The sequence below is a fragment of the Solea senegalensis genome, linkage group LG2 (assembly GCF_019176455.1).
Source record: "Solea senegalensis isolate Sse05_10M linkage group LG2, IFAPA_SoseM_1, whole genome shotgun sequence".
Lineage (NCBI taxonomy): Eukaryota > Metazoa > Chordata > Actinopteri > Pleuronectiformes > Soleidae > Solea > Solea senegalensis.
In genome coordinates, this window is record NC_058022.1 from 22,497,811 (window position 1) to 22,525,241 (window position 27,431).

The following is a 27,431-nucleotide window of genomic DNA, read 5'->3' on the forward strand; positions in this document are numbered from 1 at the left end:
CGTAGTTTATCTCGGCTATAGCTCCCCAGCGGGACCCTAAATCGCCTTGTTTAGTCGGGTTTCTCTGTCTATGGGAATTTGTTAGTCAAAACACTTAACAGGTTAGGAGGGGGATCAACAACCGATACTTTCTTTCTGGATCACAAACTCACATCTGAAGATACGAGGCTTTCTCATCAACTGCCGGTGAGTTACTCTTCATAAAAAGATGAGCTTCTGAGGCAATAGCGGATAACCTCGTGTTCTAACGCTTCCTATTTTAAACATGACATGAATGCTAACTTGTAGTAAATTGTGGTTGTGTGTACTGTACTACCGGAGATGCCATGGAGTGGGGGTGTTCGTATTTTTGTGGAAAATGTTATGAATTAACGAAAAATTAGTTTTATAACGTGCTTTAAAACTTTACGTATAGGTGCGAGCCACGCTAGGTTGACCCGTTATGTCTTTAGTGTCTTCAAAACTGTCAACGACGACACTGTTTTAGTACTTTATATGGACTGTTTTGGAGAGAGTCGTCTTCCGGCCAACGGTGACAACGAGTGAAACTCATGTTTGACGCTAGAATCGAAGGTCGTCACACATTTTATTCCATACTGTCATTAAATCTGAGGTAAATTTTAACGTAGCGGAAGCCAACTCTTGGTGGGTAAACAAGCCTAGCACTTAGGGTAACCCTCACCCAACTATCACTTTATTATAACTGATACTAACATTTATCTTTTAAGAACTACAGGTCTTCATAGCCGGGGTTCTTTTTAACATCTACACGAGACAACAGACGTGAAGAACAATTACATGGTAGTTTTAAGCTATACGGGTCCTGGCATCTGCACAGGCGTAACAGCACTGCTGCTGGGAAAAAAAACCCAGGGATCCAATCCAGGTTCCTGGAAGGCAACTTATGATGCCCCAACGAATTGTGTATTATATTTTAAGACACTGAGAGCATGTACAAGTTTTCAGACAAACTGAAAAGAGGCTTAATTGATAGGTAGAACTTGTGTATACCAGTTCGCCTAATAAATTGTTGTTCTGTGCAGACATAAGTTTGTAAGTACATGCCTGGTTTCTTTACAAATGCAATGCAGTCGGCAAGTAGGTAGATTTCAAAGAAGTTTTTAAGACCTTATCTTTCCAAATTTTACAGCTGATTGGAACCCAGAGGAAACCCCATTCATTCCAGCTGATCAAAACCTTAGTAAACATAAAAGGTAAATTAACATAACATGTATTCCTTCACCAGCTTCTCCGGATCTTCATTCAAGTAGACACAAGACACGATACCTTTGAGGACGCATTCTCGTCTAACGTCAATGCTGTCCATCTAAGTATGCAGATCGGAGAGAATATGCCAAAAAAAAAACATTAGGAGCACCATCTCAACCTATCAGCAGAGCAGGTTTCACCCAGCGTAGACAACTTTTAACTAGAATCACAGTCACAACATTAAAAGGCATTCAGAGACTAGAGTAATAGTGAATACAGTGGTTCTCTACAGATTGTGAACCCTTTTGGAATAGTCTGGCTTTTTCATATATGATGTGTACAATTTCAAACTGAAGCAAGCTCATACCGTTTCTTATGTAAATTTACCCCCTTCAGTTAAATCTATAAGAGTGTACAGGAATTGATTTGAGTGTCCTTTATTTCCGCAAACATTAGCCATTTCCACAATGGTCAGGTTTTCAGTGAAGTTGAAAAATATGACAGCAGTACAGGTTGAACAGTTTCTCTTTTCCATTGTTATCATACCTGGATTATGGGCACCATGATGCTCTTGATTGTTCTCCCCTGAACGCTACCTTTCTTTGCATACGCCTTGAGCAGATTTGCCTTGAGCAGAGTGTGCATCCAGCTCAGAGAAGAACTTTGACTACAGATGAATTGTTGTGATTCTCTTGAATTTGGAACTCATCTGCAATTACAATAAAAAAACAATGGTAAACAAAGCTCAACTCTGCCTATTTTCATGTCAATGTCACATTTGATATGTTAGTTCAGGCCATTCAAGACATGCACATGCATGATATGTGCATTTATTGTTCTCTATGGCACATACAGTCCAGTCTGTAAACCTTAGTTGAAAAAAGTTTCAGAGAGAGACAGAGAGACTGATGCAGTAGAAAGACAGACATCTTACTTTGTTTTGTATTTATCTGTAATGTAACACAGTGTATTAAATTGATATCAGTTTGTTCCATCACACATTCATTCACTTTCTTCACGCACATTGAAGAGGGCAGGCCACCTTGTTTTGAAATCTGCTATCATTGGTGCCTCTTGAACTACCTCTTTTCTTCTGAGTGCAAAGGTGTTCAGCTAAGCCATTAAAAATGGCGGATTTTAGTTTTGCATCAGGATTCAGAAATGTTCCGGTTGCTTTGAAAGCAGCGTCGGACCTGTCCAGCTGTAGCTCAGTATCATAGGAGAACCTGGGAACCTGGAAGACCACAGGCCATCCAGACAACCTAGAGGAGGTGGGCTCTGGACAAGAAAGTATGTCTGTATCAAATGAGCACCCAGATGAAAGGGATGAGGCTGAAGCTGAGCCACCAGGCTGGGCAAGTGCATCTGAAATAAAGATGATCTTAATGGTACCTTTGTCCTGAACATCCGATATTGACAGCAAATTGGTGAATTAATTCCCAAATTCCACATCCATTAATTAAAGCCTGAAAACCCCCTCTATTCCACACTGTCTCTTTATTTACTGTGCAAGTTCATCGACAGATTCTAGAATCCCATCTGGAAGAATTAATCTCTGGGAATTATTTTCTCCTAGTATGATTCTTAGTTTCACCGGGGAAGCCATTCCACGACAGTCTGTGTAAAGAGACTGTCGTGGAATAGAATATTACATGTTTTAACAACAGCCAATTATTTTGTACAATGTGTACAAAATAATCTTTTATGTAGTGCTATAGTACTAGTGCACAAATTATAACTGAATGTTGACAATTCCAGCAGCTCTAAGAGTTTTGTTTTGGATGGACTCTACTTAAATGAATGTGAAGGGCATTCCATGTCTTAAAAGTACATGGGCACTTTGTGTGTGGGCATGGGTAGCGTTGCCTATAGCTCAACTCTACCAGATAGAGATACATTACACTCCTTACAACTCCACATCTCCTCACCTAAAGACATTCACTGTTTGAGGCAGACCACCTCCAGGACTGGCATGATAAATATTCCGAGCAGGCACACATGCAGTTGAACGACAGACACAGGTGTGGATGGAGGACACAGGTGTGGTCGGACAGGACACTTGTGGTCAGGAATTGCTGTGATAAATTGAGAGAACAATCAATTAATGCCCATGAAAGTTAGCATGTAATCACTGACAGACTTGTATCTGGACGAGTGGAACGGGTAACTAGCTCACAGACAGACTAGGAACTGATTCATCAATTAGATATGATTAATAAGTTCAAAACATATACATCAGGATATTTGTGTGATCGTGTGAAGCAGGTGTATGCTGGTATGATCATGTCAATATGACTATCAAGAGATAATTTTCACTATGCATTTTTATGCAGGACACAAAAGCAGTGATTCCCACACCCCCAACACACAAATACTTAATACCTTTTTCAGAAAAGATGCAGGCACCAATGCTTTTGAAGAGCAGACATAGGTGTGGTCGGACAGCACACTCTTGCAGTCGGATGGAGGACACACAACACTTTTGTGACAAATTGCTTTGATAAATTGAGAGAGATTAATTAATGTCCGTGAAGGTCAATTTAGCAAGTAATCATTGACAGACATGCAAACTCAAGTAGTGAAACAGGTGCTTTTTGAGATTAGAATATGAAAAAAATGTAAATGTGTATGTATTAAATGTTTAATTTGCAGACATACACAGTAAAAGGTGAAACTATTTACCTGTATGACTATAGCACAAAAAAATTGAGTTACATTGGGCTTTTTTAAACATAAGACAACAAATAATAAATATAATGGATGTGGTTGGTACACTACTGTCCTCTGCCATCTTGACATCATAATTTAATACTATAATATTTAATTTAGTGTAATAAAAAAAGACGCAACAAAATGTGAAAAGATTCAACCTTTTCTTTTTTATTATTACCACAAGGGGGGTAAAGCAACATCATCAAAAAACTGACAGCATGAAAGTCATCTCAACACCTGTCCTTTAAACCCCTTAGCAAGTCAATAATGTGCGAGGTATGTCAAACAAATTAGAAGGCAGCACACCATGCATACAGCCAGGCAACTATCCATGTAATGCAGTAGGCTACCAAGGCTACCTACAGTGAGAGGGATTAGGCAGCCTTACATCAACATCTGTCATCATCATAAAATCAGATCTCCTTCTATGGTTGCTTTTTTACCCCTTTGCTTTTCTCACCTACCTGTAGAAACTCAATTGCCTCACTTTCTGGCAACATGAATGAATCTAATGAATGTTTAGTTGTTTGATTTTCACGCATTATGCTTTCTTATCTTTTGACCTGGAGATGTCATACCACTTGTGCAACGTTAAGACTAATATCCCTCATGTATCGCAAGGCTTCTTTTTTAATAATATATTTTTTTATGATTTTTCATGATTTTAAGAAACCAGAAAATAACAATTATTGTTTTGTTTTTAAAAGAAACAACTAAAATGATTCAATTTAATAAAATTCTAATTCTTAATTTGTGCAGCTTTACAGCACTGCATAACCAAAACTGTACAGTATGTCACCTTAATACCTCGATATGGCCAAGAACTTTGAAATGCCATGGGTAATATAAAAATGTAAGTATGTGGCCGTTATTTGTAAAAGATGTCTAAATTATATAAACTGTCATTAAAATTCAAGCTTCTCTTCTAAGTGTTTTATTGTTATCTTTTGTAAATGGGCAGTGTGGGCTAAACATTTTTATTGTAGTATAATTTGAAACATCTTACGTTAAAGGTATATATTGCGATATATTTTTTCAATATATTCATTTCAATAGTAACTGTTTCTGAATTAGTAACAAAGTCCCACAGCAAATGCAACGCATCGGGAAGCTGAATTCTAAACTGCCAACACACATAAAAACATAATATATAATTTTAAGAACATTTATTGTGCAAAATTGTACAAAAAAAGACAAAAAAATTACTTCAAGGCCATGTAACCAGTGATTTATTTGTTCACTTCACTTCAGTTGTGATATAGTTTTTGTTTATTTAGGACAGTTTTTCTAAAACTTTCTATATGGTGGTTCACCTTTTAAAGATGGCAAACTGTCAGGACCCAAATCACAATATTAATCATCATGACAACAGCAAATTTGTGAATAATGTTGTGACTAATTTACAGCCTTATCTGTAACACCTTTTAACTGGGTAAATTGATCAAATCATTCATATAGTTTCCTTTATATAGTTTCTTTCCTAGATACTGTACTGTCTGAGTGTCTCTTTTGAAAAGAGAATAAATAAAATGTTTGAAATTCTTGTCAGATGACTTTTTTTTTTTTTTTAAATCTGTTTATCTTGCAGGCCCTGTGATACAAGTGTTGTTGTTTTCCAGTGTTGGATTCATCCTCTCAGTCGACAGGTGTCAAAGGGAGAGGAAACAGAGATGCCAAAACCGGTAAGAAGCTGAAAGCAAGTTAAAAGTTTGTGTACAAATGTCAGCTGGTTATACCACGTATTGCAGAGAAATGCACTGCTAAGGGGAAGAAGTCAGGAAGATAATGCTCAAGTTCAGCACTTCACTGGCGTAGGGGCTGAAAATGAGTTCAGGAAAATCTTTTAATGGTATCAGCTTTTTAGCCACATGGAACAAGCACAATTTATGTAAAACAGGTCCCAGAGTGAATGAAAATGCCACCCTTGCATTTCCATGTAAACAACCAATATGCTTCTCTGGGAATACGATGCTGTTCTAGTCCCACCTCTCTCGTGCTTGTATTTGCTGTTGCTATCTTCATTGTCATCGACTTCCTCTTCTTGCATTAGAAGCTTGGTCTGTTAGCTTTATGGTAAGTTTTATTTTCTTTTGTCAGTGTGTGTGTGTGTGCGCACATACACGCATTTTAGCTTATGAATGGTGTTGTATGTGTTTGTGGCAGATTTTGATGCCAAAAAACAGTCAAACTTTTGTTAAACAGTGTTATCTATAACACCATTTTTTTCATGTCATCACACAAAAATATGTGGTCATTTGCTGTAAATAGCAATAACAGTAAGGTATTTGTAAATTTAAGTCAAATATTTTTTAAATATACATTGATACGCATTGACATGTCAACCTCAATTACAAAAAATGTAAACAATTTTTTTTTTATTGTAAAATAAAACAATGTGCATCCTCAAAAATAAAAATAAAGTTAATCATCAACCAAAGGTTTACGGAATTATTAATGCTTTGAGATTTTTCTAAAATCTTATAGTTCAAAATAAGAAAACTGATTTCGACTTTCTGCTCTACATTTCTTAACCTCCCCCCAAACTATCTTATCACTTGTCACTCTGTCTAATGTCTACATTGTCTTTTCTATTTGTTAGCTGAGGGTATCAGTGGGAGATTTTTCTTAATAAAAAGAAGCATCTCGCCTTGTGTGGCAAGTTGTGGAAGTTTGTGGCAATATTGACTCCCTTCATCATCTTTAAATCAAGATGGGGACATTGACACTCCGTGTTGTTGTTTTAGCTTTAGCACCGCTAATACCGCGGCTGCTTCGTATTCTTTCAGTACCACTTCACCACGATGACGACTTTTCAGGTGAGCTATAAGATTTGTTGTGTTAAATCTTCTTTCCTCCTCTTGGAATCCTCGCTGAACAGCTTTTGCAAACAGCAATTCTGTTATTATCTTCTGACATGGAGAAAACAATGGATCAGTTTACACTCTTCTTCTCTCTCGCAAGCATCTTCTCTTTTATGGATAAAAAACACACAGGAAAAAGAGCTTGGGCTGGGGCTTGACGAGGATTGGTGGGGTCTCTGCCTAGGATCAGTTCCACTAGCTCTTGTGCTCGCATGAGCCTTATTCAGTTTAAAGTGGTTCACAGGATCCACTATACTAAAGCCAGGGTGAAGAAATTGTCTCCTGACGCTGACGATTCTTGTATCAGATGTTCTCTCTCCCCATCAGACCACACGCATACATTTTTCTCCTACCCAAAACTCAATTCCCTTTCAGATGTTCTGGACATCCCCCTGACCCCATGCCCTTTAACTGCTCTCTTTGGCGTGTCTGACATATTTAACAAATATCAAGCATATCTCAATGTGTTTGCTGCCCTCATAGCCAAACACCGTACTACATTGGAAGAGTCCTAATCCCGCTGGCACAATTTCTTGGTTAAAAGATTTAATGTGTTTTCTTCACAAAATTAAACACAGTCAGAGGGTCTGACTGACTTGGGGCCCCTATCTCTCCTATGTCATCTCTTTTACTTTGATCGATTCTTAAATCTGATCAAACACCTCTCTCTAGTTTTAGTTTTTGCTCTTGTGTATATGTTTTAGTTTCATTTTTGTTATTATTTACTTTAAAAAAGGAAAATTACATTACATTACATGTCATTTAGCAGACGCTTTTATCCAAAGCGACTTACAAAAGTGCATTTAAACATTTGGGTACAAATAAGAGCGAGAAGTAAGTAAGAGCTTCAAGTAGATCAAACTATGAAGTGCTAGTCATAAGTGCGATGTACAAGTTTTTTTTTTTTTTTTTTTGTCGTCTTAGTCGAGGTAGAGTCGGAAGAAATGTGTTTTTAGTCGGCGGCGGAAGATGTGGAGGCTTTCAGCTGTCCGGATGTCGATGGGGAGATCGTTCCACCATTTGGGAGCTAGGACAGTGAACAGTCTCGAGTTCTGCGAGTGCCTCTGCGATCCTCTCAGTGAGGGGGCAGCGAGAGGAGTGGGCGGGCTGGGGTGTAGGTTTTGATCATGTCCTGGATGTAGGCTGGACCGGATCCGTTTGTAGCATGGAACGCAAGCACTAGAGTCTTGAAGCGGATGCAAGCAGCTACAGGAAGCCAGTGAAGGGAGCGGAAGAGTGGTGTAGTGTGGGAGAATTTTGGTAAGTTGAAGACCAGTCGAGCTGCTGCATTCTGGATGAGTTGCAGAGGTCGTATGGCACACGCAGGGAGACCAGCCAGGAGGGAGTTGCAGTAATCCAAGCGTGAGATGACAAGAGCCTGGACCAGAACCTGTGCCGCCTTCTGGGTTAGAAGAGGCCGTATCCTTCAGATGTTGTGCAACATGTATTTGCAAGATCGAGCTGTTGCAGCAATGTTGGCAGTGAGGGAGAGATGGTCATCAAGTGTCACACCCAGGTTCCTTGCGGTATGAGAAGGAGTTACCGCAGAGTTGTCGAGGGTGATGGTCAGATCTGTGGTGGGAGAACCCTTTCCTGGGAGAAAAAGAAACTCAGTCTTGTCGAGATTGAGTTTCAGGTGATGGTCAGACATCCACTGAGAGATGTCAGTCAGACAAGTGGAGATCCGTTCTGCTACCTTTGTAAATATGAAAATGCCAGATTTCCACTTACAGTGAATCTGTATCCTGCTTGTAACATCTCATTTTTAATATATATTATATGTTTATCAATGGTACAGAATTGGCATAATAATTTATTTCGGTTTTGACCAATTGTTTCCTGACTTTTGGTTTTCGGTTTTGGCCAACAATTTTCATTTCGGTGCATCCCCATTATTTTTGCTTATTTGTAGCTTCCAAAGCTTGGTTGTACTCCGCATCTCAGTGTTGTAAACGGAAGGAGTGAGATCTCGTAACTATGGGGCGTGGTATTCAAATTACGATCAGTTTCAGCCACAAATGCTGGTGCAAATTTTCATGTAAAGAATTTAAATTTTTATTAAATGCAGAGGAAAGTATTCCTCTGCATTTGACCCATCCTAGAATTAGGAGCAGTGGGCTGCCACACTGTGCAGCATTCGGGGAGCATTGGGGGTTTGGTACCTTGCTCGGGAGTACCCCAGCCCTTTTTGGCCAGGTGGGGATTTGAACCGGCGCCCCTCCGGTTACAAGTCAAGTGCCCTTTCCACTTGGCCGCAGGCTGCCAAACTGATGTGTTATTCTTGTATTTTCTAAGGGTTATACGGACAGTGCTGAATCACTCAGGGTGCACGGTAAGTGTACTAGTTCACTGATTCATGCACAGTACATTCAAAAAACAAATCACTTTATGTACCAGTACACATATCATTTCCCCAGGGACTCGGTCACTGAATTGAAACACAGCTGAACGGGTTGTGATTCAGTTCAGTGTGTCCGACTGTTGCTAAATACATCAAAACACTCTGTTAACCCTCTAACACACCGAGACACTATTTGGTGTTTTTGACTTTTTCTTTGTTGCATGATGTTTTCATTCTTTCATGCATATTGTTAAAAATTTGCCAGGCTGTCTATTTTTTTTTTGTTTTGTTTTAGTCCATTGTAAAAAAAGTGAACTAAAATCCTAGCACTATTACACCTACGCACTGATCACTATTTTTGATCCTGCTCAAATATAAAGTAAAAAACATGAATCTTCTAATTTATTCACATCGCTTGATGCATGAGGCTTTACATGTGTACTCTGACTGATTTCCATCACGATGACGTCATTTTTGCCGTAATGGCACATGGAGAAAAAAAATGCTTTTTCTGATCGAGGGCACTCCAACTAAACTCCCCAAACACACACACACACAAGCTTTGAGGCGGTAATTTTGCGTGGGTGTGTGAGTACGTGTGTGGGCATGTATGTGCACGTGTACGTGTTTTCAGCGTGCACATTGCATTTACAGTGTGACAGTGTGCATTTACAGTGAGCTGATTGACACTTTTGATTTTTTTTCACCTCGGAGATCACAAAACTTATCACGGAATAAACCAAACTGCATGGGAGAAGGATGGTGCCCGAGTGGAAGGACCTCGATGCCACCACCGTGCATCAGCTGGTCAACCCCCCCCACAAAAAAAAAATCCAGTGTTCATGAAGTATATTGAAAATAATTCATTATTTTGTGTTTCCTAAATCATAAAATGCAGGTGCAGCATGACTAAACCTGGCAATTTAAGGGTTAAAAATGAAAAAATCACTGTTGATATGTATGGAAAGAACAGATCTTTGTCTAAAACCTAAAAAAAAAAAATATATATATAAATTTATACTATTTTTATAGCTGTGTACTTTTATGAGCACCATTTGGAATGGCAGACTTCACCCCATTCATTGCAAGAAGCCTCGGTCGGCCTATATGTGTAACAAACTCTGTGATGCACTGTGGTGCAACGGTAGAGAATCTAACTCCAGATCAGAAGATTGTGTGTTCATATTCACATCAGGGTCAAAATTCTTGGGCCTCTATTGCTCATATTGCAAGCAAGTGCGGAAACACACACACAGCCACCAAAAATAATCCTTCATTTCCACTCCGTGGGGTGAAGTAAAACTACTCAGTTTCTGTCTCACTGTAAAATCTTTGTTTAAATATGACTCACTAATTAAATGTTCTGATGTTTGTTTTCCAGATCAACGTCCGTGTTATTGCCATGGATGCAGAGCTGGAGTTTGCTATCCAGCCTAATACGACAGGAAAACAGCTTTTTGACCAGGTGAGCACAAATGTTGATCGTTAATCTTCTAATCGTTTTATTAACGTCCCTGTAAATGTGTGTGTGTAAGTGAAAAATGTTGCTGAATTTCACATGAAACCAAATTTTTATTTAAATTGTATCTAAGTGGTAAGTTGTCTGTGGGGTGACAAAGTCAGAAGAAATATTTTTTATCACTTTGCAGGAAACAATGTTATCTTTTTTGCATAACCATGATAATCTATGATGTTTCAGATAATATGAACTTTAATCTGTTTTCTGACTGTCCACACTGTCAGCTGTTAAATGAAGTCAAACCTGTCATAAAGGTGATGCTTGAAGGAGTTTTGTAAATTATTCTCAGGTGGTGAGGACCGTGGGTCTGCGAGAGGTCTGGTTCTTTGGCCTGCAGTATGTGGACAGCAAAGGCTTTATTACCTGGCTCAAACTCAATAAGAAGGTGAGTGTCACCTTACTTTAATCAAATTAAAAATTCCAAAACATACAGTACCTAGCTGTACTTTTACTTAAGTTTTCATTCACTTTGTTTATCCCTTATCCAGTGTTTTTTGTCTGGATTTAACTGGAAGTGTGTCTGTCTGTTTCTGAGTATACATGGCAGAATAGAGACAATACTTATGGTCTGCTAACCTCATTATGTGAATGATATGTGAATAATATGCTTTTGTATTACAGTCCCATTTATTTATAAATGATCATCTGAGATGTAGCTTGACTCAAATATGATGATGTGCTGAATAAAAATGGGGTGAATAATTTCACCAACGCCTTTGTTTTTCAGGTGACCCAGCAAGATGTGAAGAAAGAGAACCCACTGCAGTTTAAATTCAGAGCCAAATTCTTCCCTGAAGACGTCTCAGAGGAGCTGATTCAGGAGATCACACAGAGGCTTTTCTTTCTCCAGGTAATAAGTCACTCACAAATCTAGGTTTCATCCGAATGTGTAAAAAGAATTATTGGAAAAGTTTGAGAAAAAAAACAAAGTTTTTTTTATCCTTTTAGATAATAACTAATTCTCCAGTCAGGTGACATTAAAGCACTGAAGGGGAAGCAGCCATGACACATTTAATGATGCTAAATCTTTTCCACCTGAATTTCACATTTTTTTCTTGTTACTGTTTCCTGTGTTTTCACACAAGTTTTTTTATCCACACCTTGTACTGAGAGGTATTACATAATTGTGGTAAATTCAATAACACCCTCCCATTCTGCCAGATGAAGGAGGCCATCCTGAATGATGAGAACTACTGTCCCCCAGAAACAGCAGTGTTACTGGCATCATACACTGTCCAGGCCAAATATGGAGACTACAATAAAGATGTCCACAAGCCTGGCTATCTTACCCATAACAGACTGCTCCCTCAGAGGTAGTTACAAAAAATATGCCATAAACTGATATGAACATTGACTGTACCCTTTATTTACATACACCAAATGTCTCGAAACTTGCAAAGCTGTGCCAATCAGCTGACTGATGTCTTCGCCAACATCTTTAATGAGTATCTGGCTCATTCCATGGTACCTGCATGCCTCAAAAAATCCACCATTGTCCTCCAGCCTGAATGACTATCGACCTGTGGCACTAACATCATGTAGTGATGAAGGTGTTTGAGAGGCTTGTAAAAGAGTCCATCTGCTCCTCCATCCCCAGCTCCATCAACCCTCTGCAGTTTGCCTACCGTCATCGCACACCACCCTCACTCATGTTGACAGTATGAGTGGGAATTATGCAAGACTGTTGTTCATTGACTATAGTTCAGCTTTCAAAACTATGTTTCCGCTCAGACTGATCGACAAAATGAGGGATCTAGGTCTGAACACCCAGCTGTGCAGATGGGTGCTGGACTTTCTAACAGACAGACTACAAGTCGTCAGTGTGGACAGTTGCATCTCGGACACCATCACCCTCAGCACTGGTCTACCACAAGGCTGTGTCTTGAGCCCCCTGTACACCCTGTACACCCATGACTGCGTGGCTGCTCAAAGCTCCACTGTCAAGTTTGCTGATGACACAGTAGTTCTGGGTCTCAACTCCAACAGTGACGAGACGGCCTACAGGAAGGAGGTGGAGATTCTGGAGAGATGGTGCCAGGATAACTGCCTCCAGCTGAACATCAGCGAAACCAAGGAGATGGTAGTGGATTACAGGAAGCAGCAGCAATCCCACTCTCCTCTCCCCATTGATGGAGCTCCAGTGGATCTGGTACCTTGGAGTTCATCTCTCTGATGAGCTTACCTGGTCCATCCACACTCACACCCAGGTCAAAAAGGCGAGACAACGAATATACCACCTGAGACAGCTGAGGAGGTTCAGGGTCTCCACCAAGATCCTGAAAACTTTCTATAGAGCAGCTGTCGAAAGCATTCTGACATCAAACATCTGTTCCTGGTTTGGCAACTGCACAGCCCGGGATCGTAAGGCCATTCAGAGAGTAGTGAAAGCAGCCGAGCGCTGTATTGGCTTAGATCTGCCCTCTCACCAGACGTTGCCGGGGCAGAGCCACAAAGATTGTCAAGGACACTTCCAACCCCAGCAACAGTCTGTTCAAGCTGCTGAAATCAGGCAAATGGTTCTGCAGCCTGAAAACTTGAACTGAGAGAAAATTTGACATTTTCTGTCAGAAATAGTCATTATCATATTGGTGGTGTGGGGAGATCAGAGATATGCAGTGAAACGCAGCAGACGCACAGCCAATGGGAACACACACAGATGAGCTAGAAACGTATGGAATTAGATTTGTGTCAATATTTTCAAACAACACTTTTCACGATTCAATCAACACTTCACGAAGCAAGCATTCAAAAATATACTATTTTATTGTTTGAAAATACATTTATTCTTTGCTCTTCCTAACTTGTTCTTTGCGCTCCTAATTTGTTGTTTGTGCTCCCTGACTTGATGTTTGCCCTCCCTGACTTGATGTCGGCATTAATAACCGATGGCGTCCCATTAGCTCCGCTGCTGCTTGACTTGTCGCTAAGTGGCAGTGTATCAAACACGCGACAGTCATGCAAATGAATTGCATGCTGTGTGGCCAAATGTTTCTGCATTTTTGGCGGAATGCAAACTTTTCAAGTGACTGTCTTGTCATCTTTTCGGCTGAAATATAACCATACTTTAGAGCGCTTCTGCCCCACGCCATGTTTGCTGCGTTCTGAATCAAAACAATGCAGTGCGTGTGACTTCATGATGTATTTGCAAAGAGGAACCGATAAGCGGAATCATTAAGTAGGCATACTAATGGTTCCGAGGAATCATCCCTACATAGCATCATAGACGTTTCTTTCTTGTTATGAATGATGTGTGCTCAGAAACATGACAGTCTATAAAATGCCTTTGAATTTTTTGGTTTAAAGAAAGCAGTGTCTGGAATTGTGTTTTGCAGCTCATTCCAAGTCCATGGTGGATAGAAAGAGAAAGCAGTTTTACTGAATTCTGAATTAATTCTGGGAACATTTAGGAAAAGTCGAGCAGTAGAACTGGTGCTGTAGTTGCTGATGTGATTTGATAGGTTTACCCTAACAAGGCCTTTATAGTAAACGGCAACATATGCATTTTCCTCCTCTGGTAAAGAGACAACCAACCTACAGATCCATACAAAATACAGTGGTGAGTGTGTGAACCAGCATTTGTTACAGAGCACATTGCATCATGATATACAGAGTCCAGATTCTGAAGAAGAGATGAAGCTGCATGCATGTAAATCCCATCACCATAATCGGGACAAGTTTTTTTTAACCAACTGTCAGAAAGGGGCCAGGGGCGCCAGAGAACATGATACAGCAGGCAGAGGCTCGTCTGGCTATGCAAACTTGTTTGAGCATGGAGTCCCGTGCAGTATATAATTTAGCTGTCTGGGAACCTCTCTGTGAACAGGCATTGCATTAGTATGATCGAAAAACAATTATTCACACAGTCACACACTGCACTGTGAGCACCGCAAAACTTGTGTATACCTAGTCTGACCTGGCAGGAGATTTGTTCATGCACTATCTTTGCCTGGAAATTAGTGTACACCCACTTTCTTGGTGTACATACGTTTCAATAAGTGACCATTAAGTCCACTAACTAAATAATTGCTGCTGCACCTTGTGATAATAGATGCACCCCAAATTATGTAGTCATTGGTAAACACTGAGTAAAAAAGACAAGTTTTTCTAAATGTAATCCTTGATAAAACATTTGTTTTGTATACGTTTAATATATAACAAATAGTCATTGTCACTGATCAAGTGAATAATCAAATAATTGAGAACTCATGCATGTCTGTAGTTTGAACCAGACCAATCTCAGCAGAGTAAGCCACAAAGTATATCCACAATTTAAGAAATACTATCACATGAAAACACACAGATACACACAAGTCACACACCTGTTTTGAGTTATCAATAGCAATAAGAATATAATATAATTTCGGTCTCACTATTAAGGACCATCTTCTATATTAACTCTTGTTGAACTGTAACCGCTAATAACTATTTAAATAATCCAAATATTTTGAGGTCATGCTGGAGAAAAATATCTTCACCATGACATCCACCATGGATGTTGTTGAGGAAAAGGATGCCTTCAATAGCCTGTGTGTTGTGTTCAATGTGCTGTTGTAAATAGTAAACCCCCGGTTCTAACCAGAAGGACTAGGTAAATCACTCATAACTTTCTACTTATTACCACCTATTTTTAGACTGTTCATTACATTTCTACCCTTCCTTCTCAATTAAGCATTCTATGTGTTACTCTGTGTTTCACTAAAAGAACATAAAAATCGCATGATGTGACCAAACCCAACCAGAGCCTGACAATAATTTATAGATAATTGTCCAAACCTGGCCCGGGTCAAGTAGGATATCCATGCTCTAGTTTGCTTTCAGAGTCCTGGAGCAACACAAACTGACCAAGGAGCAGTGGGAGGACAGGATACAGACATGGCATCAAGAACACAGAGGAATGCTCAGGTGTGTGTCAAAGTTTCCTCATCACATTCTTTACTTGAAGCCTTGAGATGAAGAATGTGTCATCTGTGGGTGTTTTGGGCTTGTTATGTCATGTTAGGGTAACGAAGCCTGTCACTGCCTGTGTACTTACATTTTACTTTGAATGTGTTATTTTATTGTTAGATACTGTGGATATTTGTTCAAAAAAAAATCTAAAATTTGTTTCATCCTTTTCAGAGAGGACTCGATGATGGAGTATCTTAAAATTGCCCAGGACTTGGAGATGTATGGTGTCAACTACTTTAAGATAAAAAACAAGAAGGGTACACAGCTTTGGCTGGGTGTGGATGCCCTAGGCCTCAACATCTACGAACATGAAGACAAGTAAGGCCCACACACACAAACTTACAGTACATAGTGATGCATCATTTTGATGGATCACTTAGAAAGGAAGACTGTCTATTATAAAAGAGTCTTTCCTGGTCAGAGAATAGAATGCACAATTCTTGTAGCATTTCCTCTCCCTGTCTCAATGATTTTCTGGCTTACCATTCCTTTTCCCTTGTCAGGATAACTATAAAGGGTTTCTTTTTCTCCATCAGAAAATGCAAGTTATCTTTTCAGCAAGTGATATTTTGAATTTCATCCACCTATTTTTTCCTGCATTCATCCATACTCAATTCACCAAAGGTATTAAATAGACACAGTAAAATTCAGTCTCATCTTTTCGCGCAAATGCAGTCTGTTCAAATTTGGCTCCATCTGCTGGCTGTATTGTATTGGCTGTATTTTATTTCACCTTGTGTGAGTGCAATTTTTTTTCCCTTCTTTTAGATTGACACCGAAGATTGGCTTCCCCTGGAGTGAGATTCGAAACATCTCTTTCAATGACAAGAAGTTTGCCATCAAACCTATTGACAAAAAAGCACCTGTGAGTGTCACATTCAGTGAGAATACACGTCTTTTTGCTTTAAAGAAAAATTGTATACATATACATATATGTATATGTATATATATATATATATACATATATATGTGTATGTATATATATATATATATATGTATATGTGTATATCATGCTTCACTGTGATGAATGCATTTTTTTATTTACCTTTACAGGACTTTGTGTTTTATGCCCCACGACTGCTTATTAACAAGCATATCTTGGCCTTGTGTATGGGTAACCACGAGTTGTACATGAGGAGGAGAAAGCCCGACACCATTGAGGTGCAACAGATGAAAGCTCAAGCCCGGGAGGAGAAGCACCACAAACAAATGGAGAGGTAATTCACAGGGGTGTGATGAGAACTTGTGCCTAGAGATCTTGCAAGATCAAAATATGACGAGACTTGATTTTAATTAGCAGACTGCTTCCTTTCTAAACAATTAATGGCAGGTTCATGTTATATTTATTTTTTTATAAAATGCATATTTTAATAAATTTTTTGAGTTTACAAAACACTACAAACACTAAAACAATAAGTGCTGTCAGTTAAACACGTTATTAACGGCGGTAACGCAAACCCATTTTAACAGTGTCACTTTTTTTATCGCAAGATTAACGTTATTTATGGCCTAGCAAACTTTGTAGTTTTTTTCACATGCTGTTGCAACAACTACTAAGGTTAGAAAAACATAGATGTATTATAAGAACTGGATAGAGCACCGGCCCTTTGGCTCCATTCATTCCTATGGATCTTTGATCATTTAATTGACAGTGACTATTAGTTTATACACGTGGTGACAGGAATTATGTTGTTTTCTTCCATTCACTGATATACTGTATGCCAATCATCAAAAATCTTGTAAAATAGAAAGTTACTCAGGGATTTTATATAATATTTGTCCAAGAAAATAATAATAATGATGAGAAATAATAAGTACTTTTATGATGATTAAAAAAATTATATTGAATATTATCCATGAATATGATGTTCTTTGCTATGCTTTCTATTTTGGTTTAAATGTTGAATTTCAAATTTCTAACTGTTTGTGCAGGTGGTTTACACATTTTACAGCTAACCAATTATTATAATTACTATTTATGGTAAATATATAATAATCATAAAATATTAAAATAATGGCAGGCCAGAAAAACTGCAGACTTGTGATCATGTTATGAGAAACACAACAATGTGTTAAACGTAGTTTTATAACCGATTCTTTCACTCTAATTCATGTGTTCATCACATTTATCAGTAACTTTATGAACCTCCCCGGGAATCAGTGGTGAAGTGACCGCAGGTCTCAGTGCATCACGCGGTCACAGCTCCAGTCCACACCGTCATCTGGATAGCCTCGAAAACTGGATCTTGGAAAATCCCCCAGCAGTCTAGGTCTATAGCAGCATAACTAAGAGATGGTCCAGGTTTCCCTGAACCAGCTCTAACTATAAGCTTTATCAAAAAGGAAAGTTTTAAGTTTAACTTTAAATAAAGATTTCTACATGCCTATGTCCATGTCTAGCGGTGTCCTGTAAACAGTTTTATTGTTTATGATTTATCTTTTACTATTGTGTTCAATGGGAAAATTGCTTTTTGGGCTGCATGAGTATTTTTTGTTGCAGTACCACGAGTGGCCACCATGACAAAATTGTCTTCAAGGCAGAGGAGGCGGTGCTCTATCCAGTTCTTTTAATAGATGTTCCACATGCACTGTTTGTTTACTTGGACATTATGCTGCGTTCAAAGATAAAATCAGAGGTTGGAATTTCCCAGTTGAAATTCCCAGATGCATGCCATTCCCATTGTTGTGTGGCATCAGATAACTGATTCTCTGTGTAGTCAGGGTAGATGGATTTGTGCCGAGTTCAAAAGTAAGGACTCCGACTTTGAGTGGAGTTCCAGTTCCGACTACTTTTTCTAGTCGGAGGTCGGAAAATTCCTACTGTCTCGAACAGTTCTCAAGTTCTTAAGTTCTTATGTTGTTTTATGTCTAACTGTATAGCACTTTGGTCAACTGTTTCTAAATTAATTTGGATTGGATTGTGTGTGGAGCTGAATGTCTCGTAAGAAACATTTGACCCATCCTAGAATTAGGAGCAGTGGGCTGCCACACTGAGTAGCCCCCGGGGAGCATTGGGGGTTGGGTACCTTGCTCAGGGGTACCCCAGCCCTTTTTTGCCGGGTGGGGATTTGAACCAGCGACCCTCCGGTTACAAGGACAAATACTTTTAGCATATGATTATTTGAAATAAACATTTAGCACTGTCCTAAGTTGTAAAAAGCAAAGTTTATTACAGATAGCTGTATAGCTATTTACACGGTAATGGCCGGAAAATGAATGTGTGTAATAAAATAAGCAGCAATGCTGCAAAAAATGAAGAAGAAATTGGTATGAACATCCATGTCATGTGTTGCCACCAAGGCTGATCGGAGCTGAAGCTGATAAAAACCTCAGACTTTTGACGTGGGAGGGAATGCAGATTGAGCACATTTCCTTAGTTTTTTTGACCATTGACAATCGGAGAAAAGAAATATTCTGTTCTCATTTCTATTCTCATTTCTAAAAGCTGAATACGAATTGCAAATGTTTTTCAGGGCCCAGCTGGAGAATGAGAAGAAAAAACGAGAGCATGCAGAGAAAGAAAAGGAAAGGATAGAGCATGAGAAAGAGGAGCTCATGGAGAGATTAAGACAGATTGAAGAGCAGACAATGAGAGCTCAGAAAGGTATTATTTTTTCTTGTAGTATATCTTTCTGCTCATTCATCCTCGATAGCAGCCAATCAATATTAAATCATTTCAAAACCAAGCTGCTGTTGGCTAAATGGCTTACTGATGACACTCTCAAACACATGTGATTCTTAGTGGCTCTACCACTTTTTTATTATACACGCTACACATTAGAAGGCTCATGCCCTTGCTAACAAAGAGGGAAATAACAGATGGAAATAAAAATAGAAATACGCATTGATGCGCTCAACAAAAGATATTGCACACACTATATCAGGACCGACAAGCAGCAACCAGTGAACTGTTGAGAGCAGTCATTTATTGCCAAATACACCTGGTAGTGACACACCTATAACCCATATGCTAATTCAATAAGCAATTAATAAAAAATGCAAAACTTACATGTATGGCTCCTACATCTCCTCTGCCTCCTCTTTCCTCCTGTCTGTTAAATCCAGGTCATGCTAGGCCAGCTAAATCACTTGAAATGTGTAGGAATGATGTCTAATGTGTCTGTGTGTCTGACTTTCCACAGAGCTGGAGGAACAGACTCGCAGATCACTGGAGCTGGAGCAGGAGAGACGGAGATCGAGGGAGGAGGCCGAGAGGCTGGAAAGAGAGAGGAAAATGGCTGAGGAGGCGAAGGCAGAGCTGGCAAAACAGGCTGCAGAGCAGCAGAAGAACCAGGAGCAACTGGTGTGTGTTTCCTTGGCTGATGGTGTGACTAAGGCCCTATCCACATGGATTTTTTCTTTGTTGTTTTGAAAGGGGCATAGTTTCAGGAAACACCTTTATCCATACAAACCTCCCAAAACACCTTTAAGTGCTTTATTATATATGCCAGGTGCTGCTACAGAAATATACCAAAACCAGAGAAGAAGACGTTGAGCATGCATATACAGCGTGTAAGCTGTGTACAAACCTTTTCTAGATAAAGATATATTTTTATCTAGAAAACAATGTATACAATCACAGAAACAGAGACAAAATGAAGAAAGCCAGGGCGACTAAGGAAAGAAACAAGTTATCATAAAGGGAACAGACCAAACAAACTTAAATGCAAGAACATGAAGACGACAAAGACAGTGAATCCAAGTGCAACAGAGAGGTGGGATTATGACATTGTTCCCCCAAAGTAGCGTTTTGGGTATATACACAAAAACACAAGGGTGGCATTTTAAAATGTTCACCCTCTGGAACCCGTTTTCAAATAATAGCATTTCAGTGCTCCCAAAACACTGTTTCCATGTGGTGAAAAAACACTTTAGCAGGATCACCTAGACTTGATTTTTTTGTGTACACTCCCTAAATTCCGGTTTCTATGCTTTAAAATGGTAAGGTGTAAACGATTACTTAAGTGGACTTGTGTGGAGTAATATAAAGTACATCCTATTTTTTGTGATTGATGTGAGTGTAATGGTGGAAATTTCATTCGATCTCAGGCTGCTGAACTGGCTGAATTCACTGCCAAGATCACTCTGCTGGAAGATGCCAAGAGGAAGAAGGAAGATGAGACCACAGAATGGCAGCAAAAGGTGCACTACTCCACTCCCTCTTTCTATATTGGCAAACACTGACCTCATAGTGTTATAAGTATGTTTCAACACTTTGAAATCTTCTGAAACACTACAAAATCTTGTTCAAATCTTAGCTCACACAATGTTTGGCGTCTTTTTAGTAATAAGAAAACAATAATACAAAAAACTAAAATTTGTTGTTTTCAAAGAGGAATGAAATATCTGAGTAAACTAAATACATGACTATTTAATACACTTTGTAGACTGACTCAATGGTATTTATGTTTTAAGTGGGAACATGAAAACACTGAGGGTCGTACTTCCCTCACAAATGCAGAACCTTTCCCAAATCTCTGAAGTATTTTGTATATCCAAAATGTAATTGAATCACTATAAGTGGACTTTGGTTCACTCCTGCAATGTGATTGTTGTGCAGGATTGTGCTGTGTATTTCAACACTGATTGTCCCCATTCAGATTCGAGGTATCCACGCAGATGCAGACAGGCTAAAGAATGACTCTTCATACCTGACATTAAAATAATGTGTCTCCTGTTCACATGGATGCTATTTCTCTTCGCTAGAACAAACACTAGAGTCTAGACATTAAACAAATGTACAGTATATTTAGTGAGTTAGCATTACATCTTAGGATGGATTTGAGCCATGTTCTATTTTATACATACCGTACATTCTACCACAACATGAGATTCAAAGATGGCTGCCACCATACAAACACTTACAGGTGACATCACTCTGACTTCTCCATGTAAATGGAATGATTTATCAGATCTGAATTTAGAGCTGTCTTTCTATGATCTAAGTCAATACAGGTCTTAATGAGTTTCTAAGTACTAAGTACTGTCACTGTCTCTCTCTGCATGTTCCTGCCTACAGGCTCTTTTAGCCCAGGAGGGTTTGGTGAAGACCAAGGAGGAGTTAAAAGCTGTAGTCACAGTGGTGGCACCGCCTCCAGGTGGCCACGTAGAGAGTGAGCATGATGAGCAGGATGAGATTCATGCCGAGGCCAGTGCTGAGCTGTGCAACGAGGGTGTCAGCCAGCTCGACCTCCGCAGTGAAGAGGCACGCATCACTGAAGCCCAGAAGAACGAGAGGGTCAAACAACAGCTGCAGGTGAGAGCTAGTAAAATATAGACTGATAACAAATGCTTTTATTTGTTTATAACAATACCTTGTTTAATATGTATAATAAAGGATGTACTGTAGAGTTAAACTGTGCAAGACACAACATTTACACAAAATCAATACTAAATAGTATCAAAAACATCTCATATACTGGCCTGTCTCCTCACTCTGACTATAGGCTATTGCTGAAATATCCTGAAAACCTTATACTGTATGCAGGCTGACACCTGTTTCAGGAATAAGTTAACCTGATGCAAATGTTTTGGCACACAGGTAGCCTGAAGGGTTAGAGTTAGGCTGACGGCTCTGAAAGTGTTTTGCATCACGTGCATCTGCTCAATATCGTAGTGCATGATTTCCAAAAATATACTAAATACTATACTATAGACCGTTGATATCAGCGCAGTATCGACTGTTGATATCACACAGCAACACACAGGCTACAGTCTGTGGGTCTAACTTTAGCCTTCGACCAGTCATTGCGCTCATTTCCATCCATGCATGTGAGTGTGCTGCAGTCAATAAACATGACGCCTGATGAGAATACTGACAGGGAGAGAGAGGGCAGCAAACATAAAAAGAAGAGAATTTGTGTCTGTTTAAGAGACATTTTTCAGTTATTTCTGTCATGTTAAATCCTGTTGTAGGGACATAACATAACCTTGATGATTTTCAGTTAGCTTATGTCAAACATATTAAGACCTACATTTGAAGTGAATCAGAGTAATATAAACTGTATGGGTTTAAAACAAATGTTAAATAAGAATTGCCTTAAAAGAGTTCTTGTGTTCTTCATTGTCTATTTATATGTTGAATATCTGACATGTAAGTGAGTGGGCAAGTGATTAGGAAGCATGTGAAAGATCGAAAATTGAGTCATTTTTTGGGGTGTGTTCCCGCACTGCACCATATACATATAGAACAGTAACATTGACAATAAATTCCCAGTAAGTTGCTACTCCAAAAAAAAATGTCAAGGTTGGCACGTTTGATTTTCACAAATGTATTCAATAAATATGATGCAATGCATGAATATGAATGCAATAGCCTTTAAAACCAGGAAAGGTCAACACAGATACCTTATCACAATCTAAGACAATGTCTTTACTTATGCAGTGATATAGATGTTCTTGTTTCTAACTCCCGATTCTCTGACCCTACTGTTATGTTGCCTTTTTTCCCCCTTAATTCTTCTTTTTCAGACATTAAGTTCAGAGTTGGCCCAGGCCAGAGATGAAACCAAGAAGTCACAAAATGATGTGCTCCATGCCGAAAATGTGAAAGCAGGCCGAGACAAATACAAAACGTTGCGCCAGATCCGTCAGGGCAACACAAAGCAACGCATTGATGAATTTGAGTCCATGTGAGAATATGGTCCTCTCTGCCCCTCAGCAGCTACTTGGTTTTCATGGACAGAAGCTGCCATTCTTGTTATCCCGAAAGAAATGATCTTGTTCTTGTTCTCCACTCTGAAGTATGAGTATATAGAGCTGCTTCAAACTGCAGATTTCATCTGTCATCAGTAAACACAGGGAGAAGACTAAACTGTCGGTTAGGGCTGCAACTAACGATTATTTTCAATTAATCTGTTGATTCTTTCCATGATTAATCGAGTACTCATTTGGTCCACAAAATGTTGATTGGTCTTTCCCAAACTTCGAAATATTGATGTTCGACAGTGTCTTTTGTCCACAAACCAAAATTATTATAATAATTATTATTCAGTTTTAAGAACATTCATCCATCTTCTACCACTTTATCCTCCACATGAGGGTCATGTGGGGGGGAGCTGTGCCAATCTCAGCTGACATAGGGCGGTAGGCGGGGTACATCCTGGACAGTTAATATCAAGAACAATGTTTTCTAATTTTGATAAAAAATACTTTTTTTTTAAGAAATGCAAACGGGGAAATGAGCCATCTGACCTATCATATGGCAGGTTTTGATCAAACGAATGTAGCAAAGGTATTAAAGGGAAGTGTTTTTTACTTTCTCGAGGTTGAAGAACAGCATTTGCCGCTGTGCTGTCACACCCGACCTTAAATGTGTTACAAAGATAAGCTAAGGTTGCGGGTTATGTGAGTTTTATGTTTGCATTAGCATCAGTGTTTCATTTCCAATCACCATAGCCGACCAGCTCACAGCAGAACCCAGGGTATTAAAAGGAAGAGGACAGGTGATATGACTTGGCTGCTTGTCTTGTCTTGTCTTGTCTGTCCACCTGGCAGTTTGTGTGTCTGTATGTGTGTGTGTGTGTGTGTGTGTGTGTGTGAGTGAGTGAGAGAGACACAGTAGAAGAATGTGTACAGGTGGCTGGGGAGCTTATGAAAACATTAGTCCTCAACCTGCGACAGATATCTACCTCTGCTACTGTTACTGCTCTTAGCTTCACTTTTACTTCACTTCTTATTTTGGTCTGGAGAAAAAAAATCCTTATCAGTGAGAGATGTGAATTTAATAACATTGAAAAAATCAGGAAGGAGAGGACTGGGACATGTGGTTTTTTCAAGAAGTTTATAAAAGGAAGGATTAAATGTCACTTTAATTTGACAGAATGATAATGAATTTGTGGAGATATTTGTGTGTTCATTAAGAGAAGAATTATTAGTTTTTCTTAACATGAATTCATGCTCGCTAGTGTAGTTTGTGCAAATGTCTCCAAAATAAAATGGAGAATTGGCCAATTTCTTTACCTTAAATATTACACATTTCCATCAAACAATATTATTTATGTTCAGATAACTGACCTTTAGCTGGGAAATGTTACTGAGTGCATGAAATTACTGAATTAAGTCCTCCTGGATTTTTTTCATCAACAATACGTTTAAAATGATTTTAAAAATTTTCTTCTCATATGAAACAAGATTCTGATGCAGTGTCTGTCAGTGTTGTGTGACATGATCCTGCACTTCCAGCTAATATTTTTTGTGTCGCGATCAACGCGGCTTGCGTCACTCTGCTGGATAGCTTCATTCTCCCAAAGCTTACACAAATTAAGCTGTAAATAAAGCTGTAACAAACTATTCTCCATCTCCCCCATTTATCCTCCAAATAAAGATTTTAAATTCTGAGCTTGTTTGCATACTTTCAAGTTACAGTTTGTAGTATTTAAAAAAATAATAAGTTACCATCCACACAAATAATACCAGTGTTGTATAATCACCGTATAATAATTATTGTATTATCTAGTAGCCTTTACGACTACAGTTTACGACTACAGTTTGTCAATGTGAAATCAATAGTTGACAGACTTTATTTTTGGGGTAAATTTTGACTAGTTTATGTAGGTCTACTTACATATATTAACTTGTTTTCATGGTTAAAAACCTCCTAATCGCTGCAAACGAGACGATCAAAATATCTCCTCACTGACGCTCTCGTCAGCCGCGCTGTTTCAGACCAAAACCACACCCCCAGAACGTGGACTGTGTTGTGATTGGCCAGCCAACGAGAGCTTTCACGAGTGCTGTGATTGGCCAGGTATCTGGAAGTGACGTAATAGATAGGCCAGCTCTCAGATACACAGCTCCCCCTCTGGCACGGTGGATGCTCTGCATCTCAGCAGCTACAACGAGAGTAGTTCTTCTTCTTCTGCGGTTGAATGTACGCAACTGGATGTGCCCGGACTAGTGCCCGCACCAGGAGGCGCTACGGTGGTGAGAGGAGTGGTGAGGATTTCTGATGACGACATCAAATTAAGGAAGTGCCGATCCGCTTCGCAGAGCCCAGGAAAACAATACAACACTATTTTCTCAGCAGTGACTGAACTGTTTGTTCTGAAACTTTACGGTTTCATAAACGAGGTAATGACGCAGATACACACACAAACGCAGCGTTAATTGGAGCTTCCGGTCTATGTGGGCTTTAATGTTTAATATTGAGCTCACAGTGGGTGGTGATGTTGTACTGGAGTGAATTATATTGAAGGTTCTTAATATTCTGTCCCTCTCATGTATTCAAATGGGGGGGACAAAATATTTTAATCACTTGTCAATGTAACAACCTCAATTATCATGTACTTTAATTAATAACACTGACAGTTTCAATGAAAAATCTACATTATTATCTAAATTACATTATTATTTAAAAGACAGAATTCATGGCACTACATTGCTCCTCTAGTTCTTGGGAAGAGACACTGGCACGTGTATTTACAATCAAAACAGTCAGGATATGTGGCTTTAGTTTACACTACAGTGTCAACATATAAACCAGTCTGCTATCTGACATTCTGCTATTCTCAGCTGAAATAGGTTTTACTTACTTTTTTCTGCACTGAAGCACCTCTCATAATGGAGAAGGAGTCACTGAAAAAGATGCTTGTGTGTGTTTTCAGTTGTTGTCCTCCTCTGTGTCACACCAACATCCTGTGGCTCACTCTTCAAACATGGGAAGCAAGGATAAGCAGGTCACATGCACTGCATAATTTATCAATTAATAGTACCACCAAGTACCACCAACATTATATTGACTTAGACTTCCAATGACAGTCATAAAAGGGACATTTTCACCCATTAACTTAATAATACTAAGAACCGTTTTTTAATTAGACCTTATATAATGTGTTGCAATAATTAAATTAAATTATAAAGGGCAACATTGCAAAATTGCAAATATTGATAGTTCTAAAATGAAGGATCCTCACAGAAAGATGAAACATGTGGTTCTCCTGCAGAACTCCTTAAGTGAATTTGAATTGATGGATGAATGTGAAACGGGGCATATACGTCACCAGTCTTTGAGGCAGTATGCTAAATACTATTTGCTACATGTAATAAAGTGGACCTAATACACCAGGGGTAGGGAACCTATGGCTCGCGAGCCAGGTGTGGCTCTTTTGATGATTGCATCTGGCTCGCAGATTTCGGCTTTTCAGATAAAACATAAAATATTATCACTTGTTTTAATCCATCCATCGATTTTGGAAGTGGAGGAAACGCAAGTGAATGACATAAATGCAGCACCGTTCTATTCCCTGGCTTTGGATGAGTCAACAGACGTAAGTCATTTGTCGCAGTTCAGTGTGATTGCAAGATATGCTGCTGGTGACACACTGCGCGAAGAAAGTCTTGCTGTTCTGCCAATAAAAGGGTCCACAAGAACCAGAAGTCGCATTAATGGTGAGTATTATAACAACATTATTTAAAAGAATAAATTCAGAGGCTTATTATACTCACATTTAGTTAAATTCAGTCTTAAAATATATTATATGGCTCTCACTGAAATAAATTTGCAAATATTTTGCTTTCATGGCTCTCTGAGTCAAAAAGGTTCCCGACCCCTGTAATACACCATATAGAAATCTAAAGACAAAATTACCATAAAGAATGATTGCCTCGCACCATAACGGGAAATAATCCTCTGCTGTACATCTACTGTGATAAAAAGATCAATTACATTTTGTAATCACTTGTTTCATTTTACAGATACAGTGTGATAGCTGTGATAGGTGGATAAACTACTACTTCAGCAGTATGTGAATCATCGACTACTTACGGAAAACACGTTTTTTATTCCACATCAAAGTTGGGTAATATATCCTTAATTTTGTGATCTGGTCAGGATTTTGACACA

At 39.0% G+C, this 27,431-nt stretch overlaps 1 protein-coding gene and 1 long non-coding RNA gene across 3 annotated transcripts; one reads left to right on the plus strand and one right to left on the minus strand.

The window, feature by feature from the left end:
* LOC122762699 (radixin-like) lies at positions 1-23,586 on the plus strand. Of its 2 annotated transcripts, XM_044017894.1 has the most exons (15): positions 1-186; positions 5,510-5,603; positions 10,505-10,588; positions 10,932-11,027; positions 11,370-11,492; positions 11,804-11,955; positions 15,461-15,544; positions 15,761-15,907; positions 16,358-16,454; positions 16,643-16,806; positions 19,063-19,193; positions 19,732-19,892; positions 20,639-20,731; positions 21,609-21,845; positions 23,060-23,586. In XM_044017894.1, exons 2-15 carry the CDS (start codon positions 5,592-5,594, stop codon positions 23,222-23,224), a joined length of 1,746 nt encoding a protein of 581 aa, XP_043873829.1. In that variant the 5' UTR covers positions 1-186; positions 5,510-5,591; the 3' UTR covers positions 23,225-23,586. The 2 variants fall into 2 exon arrangements, with proteins under 2 accessions (XP_043873829.1, XP_043873836.1); XM_044017901.1 differs by lacking the exons at positions 1-186; positions 5,510-5,603; positions 10,932-11,027; positions 11,370-11,492; positions 11,804-11,955 and having other exon boundaries at positions 10,530-10,588.
* On the minus strand, positions 19,282-27,415 carry LOC122762725. Its single transcript, XR_006358761.1, has 3 exons — positions 27,354-27,415; positions 26,122-26,236; positions 19,282-19,805 (listed from the first exon to the last, which is right to left on the minus strand). It is a non-coding gene; the product is annotated as an uncharacterized LOC122762725 (long non-coding RNA).
* Between the last annotated feature and the right edge of the window lie 16 nt (positions 27,416-27,431).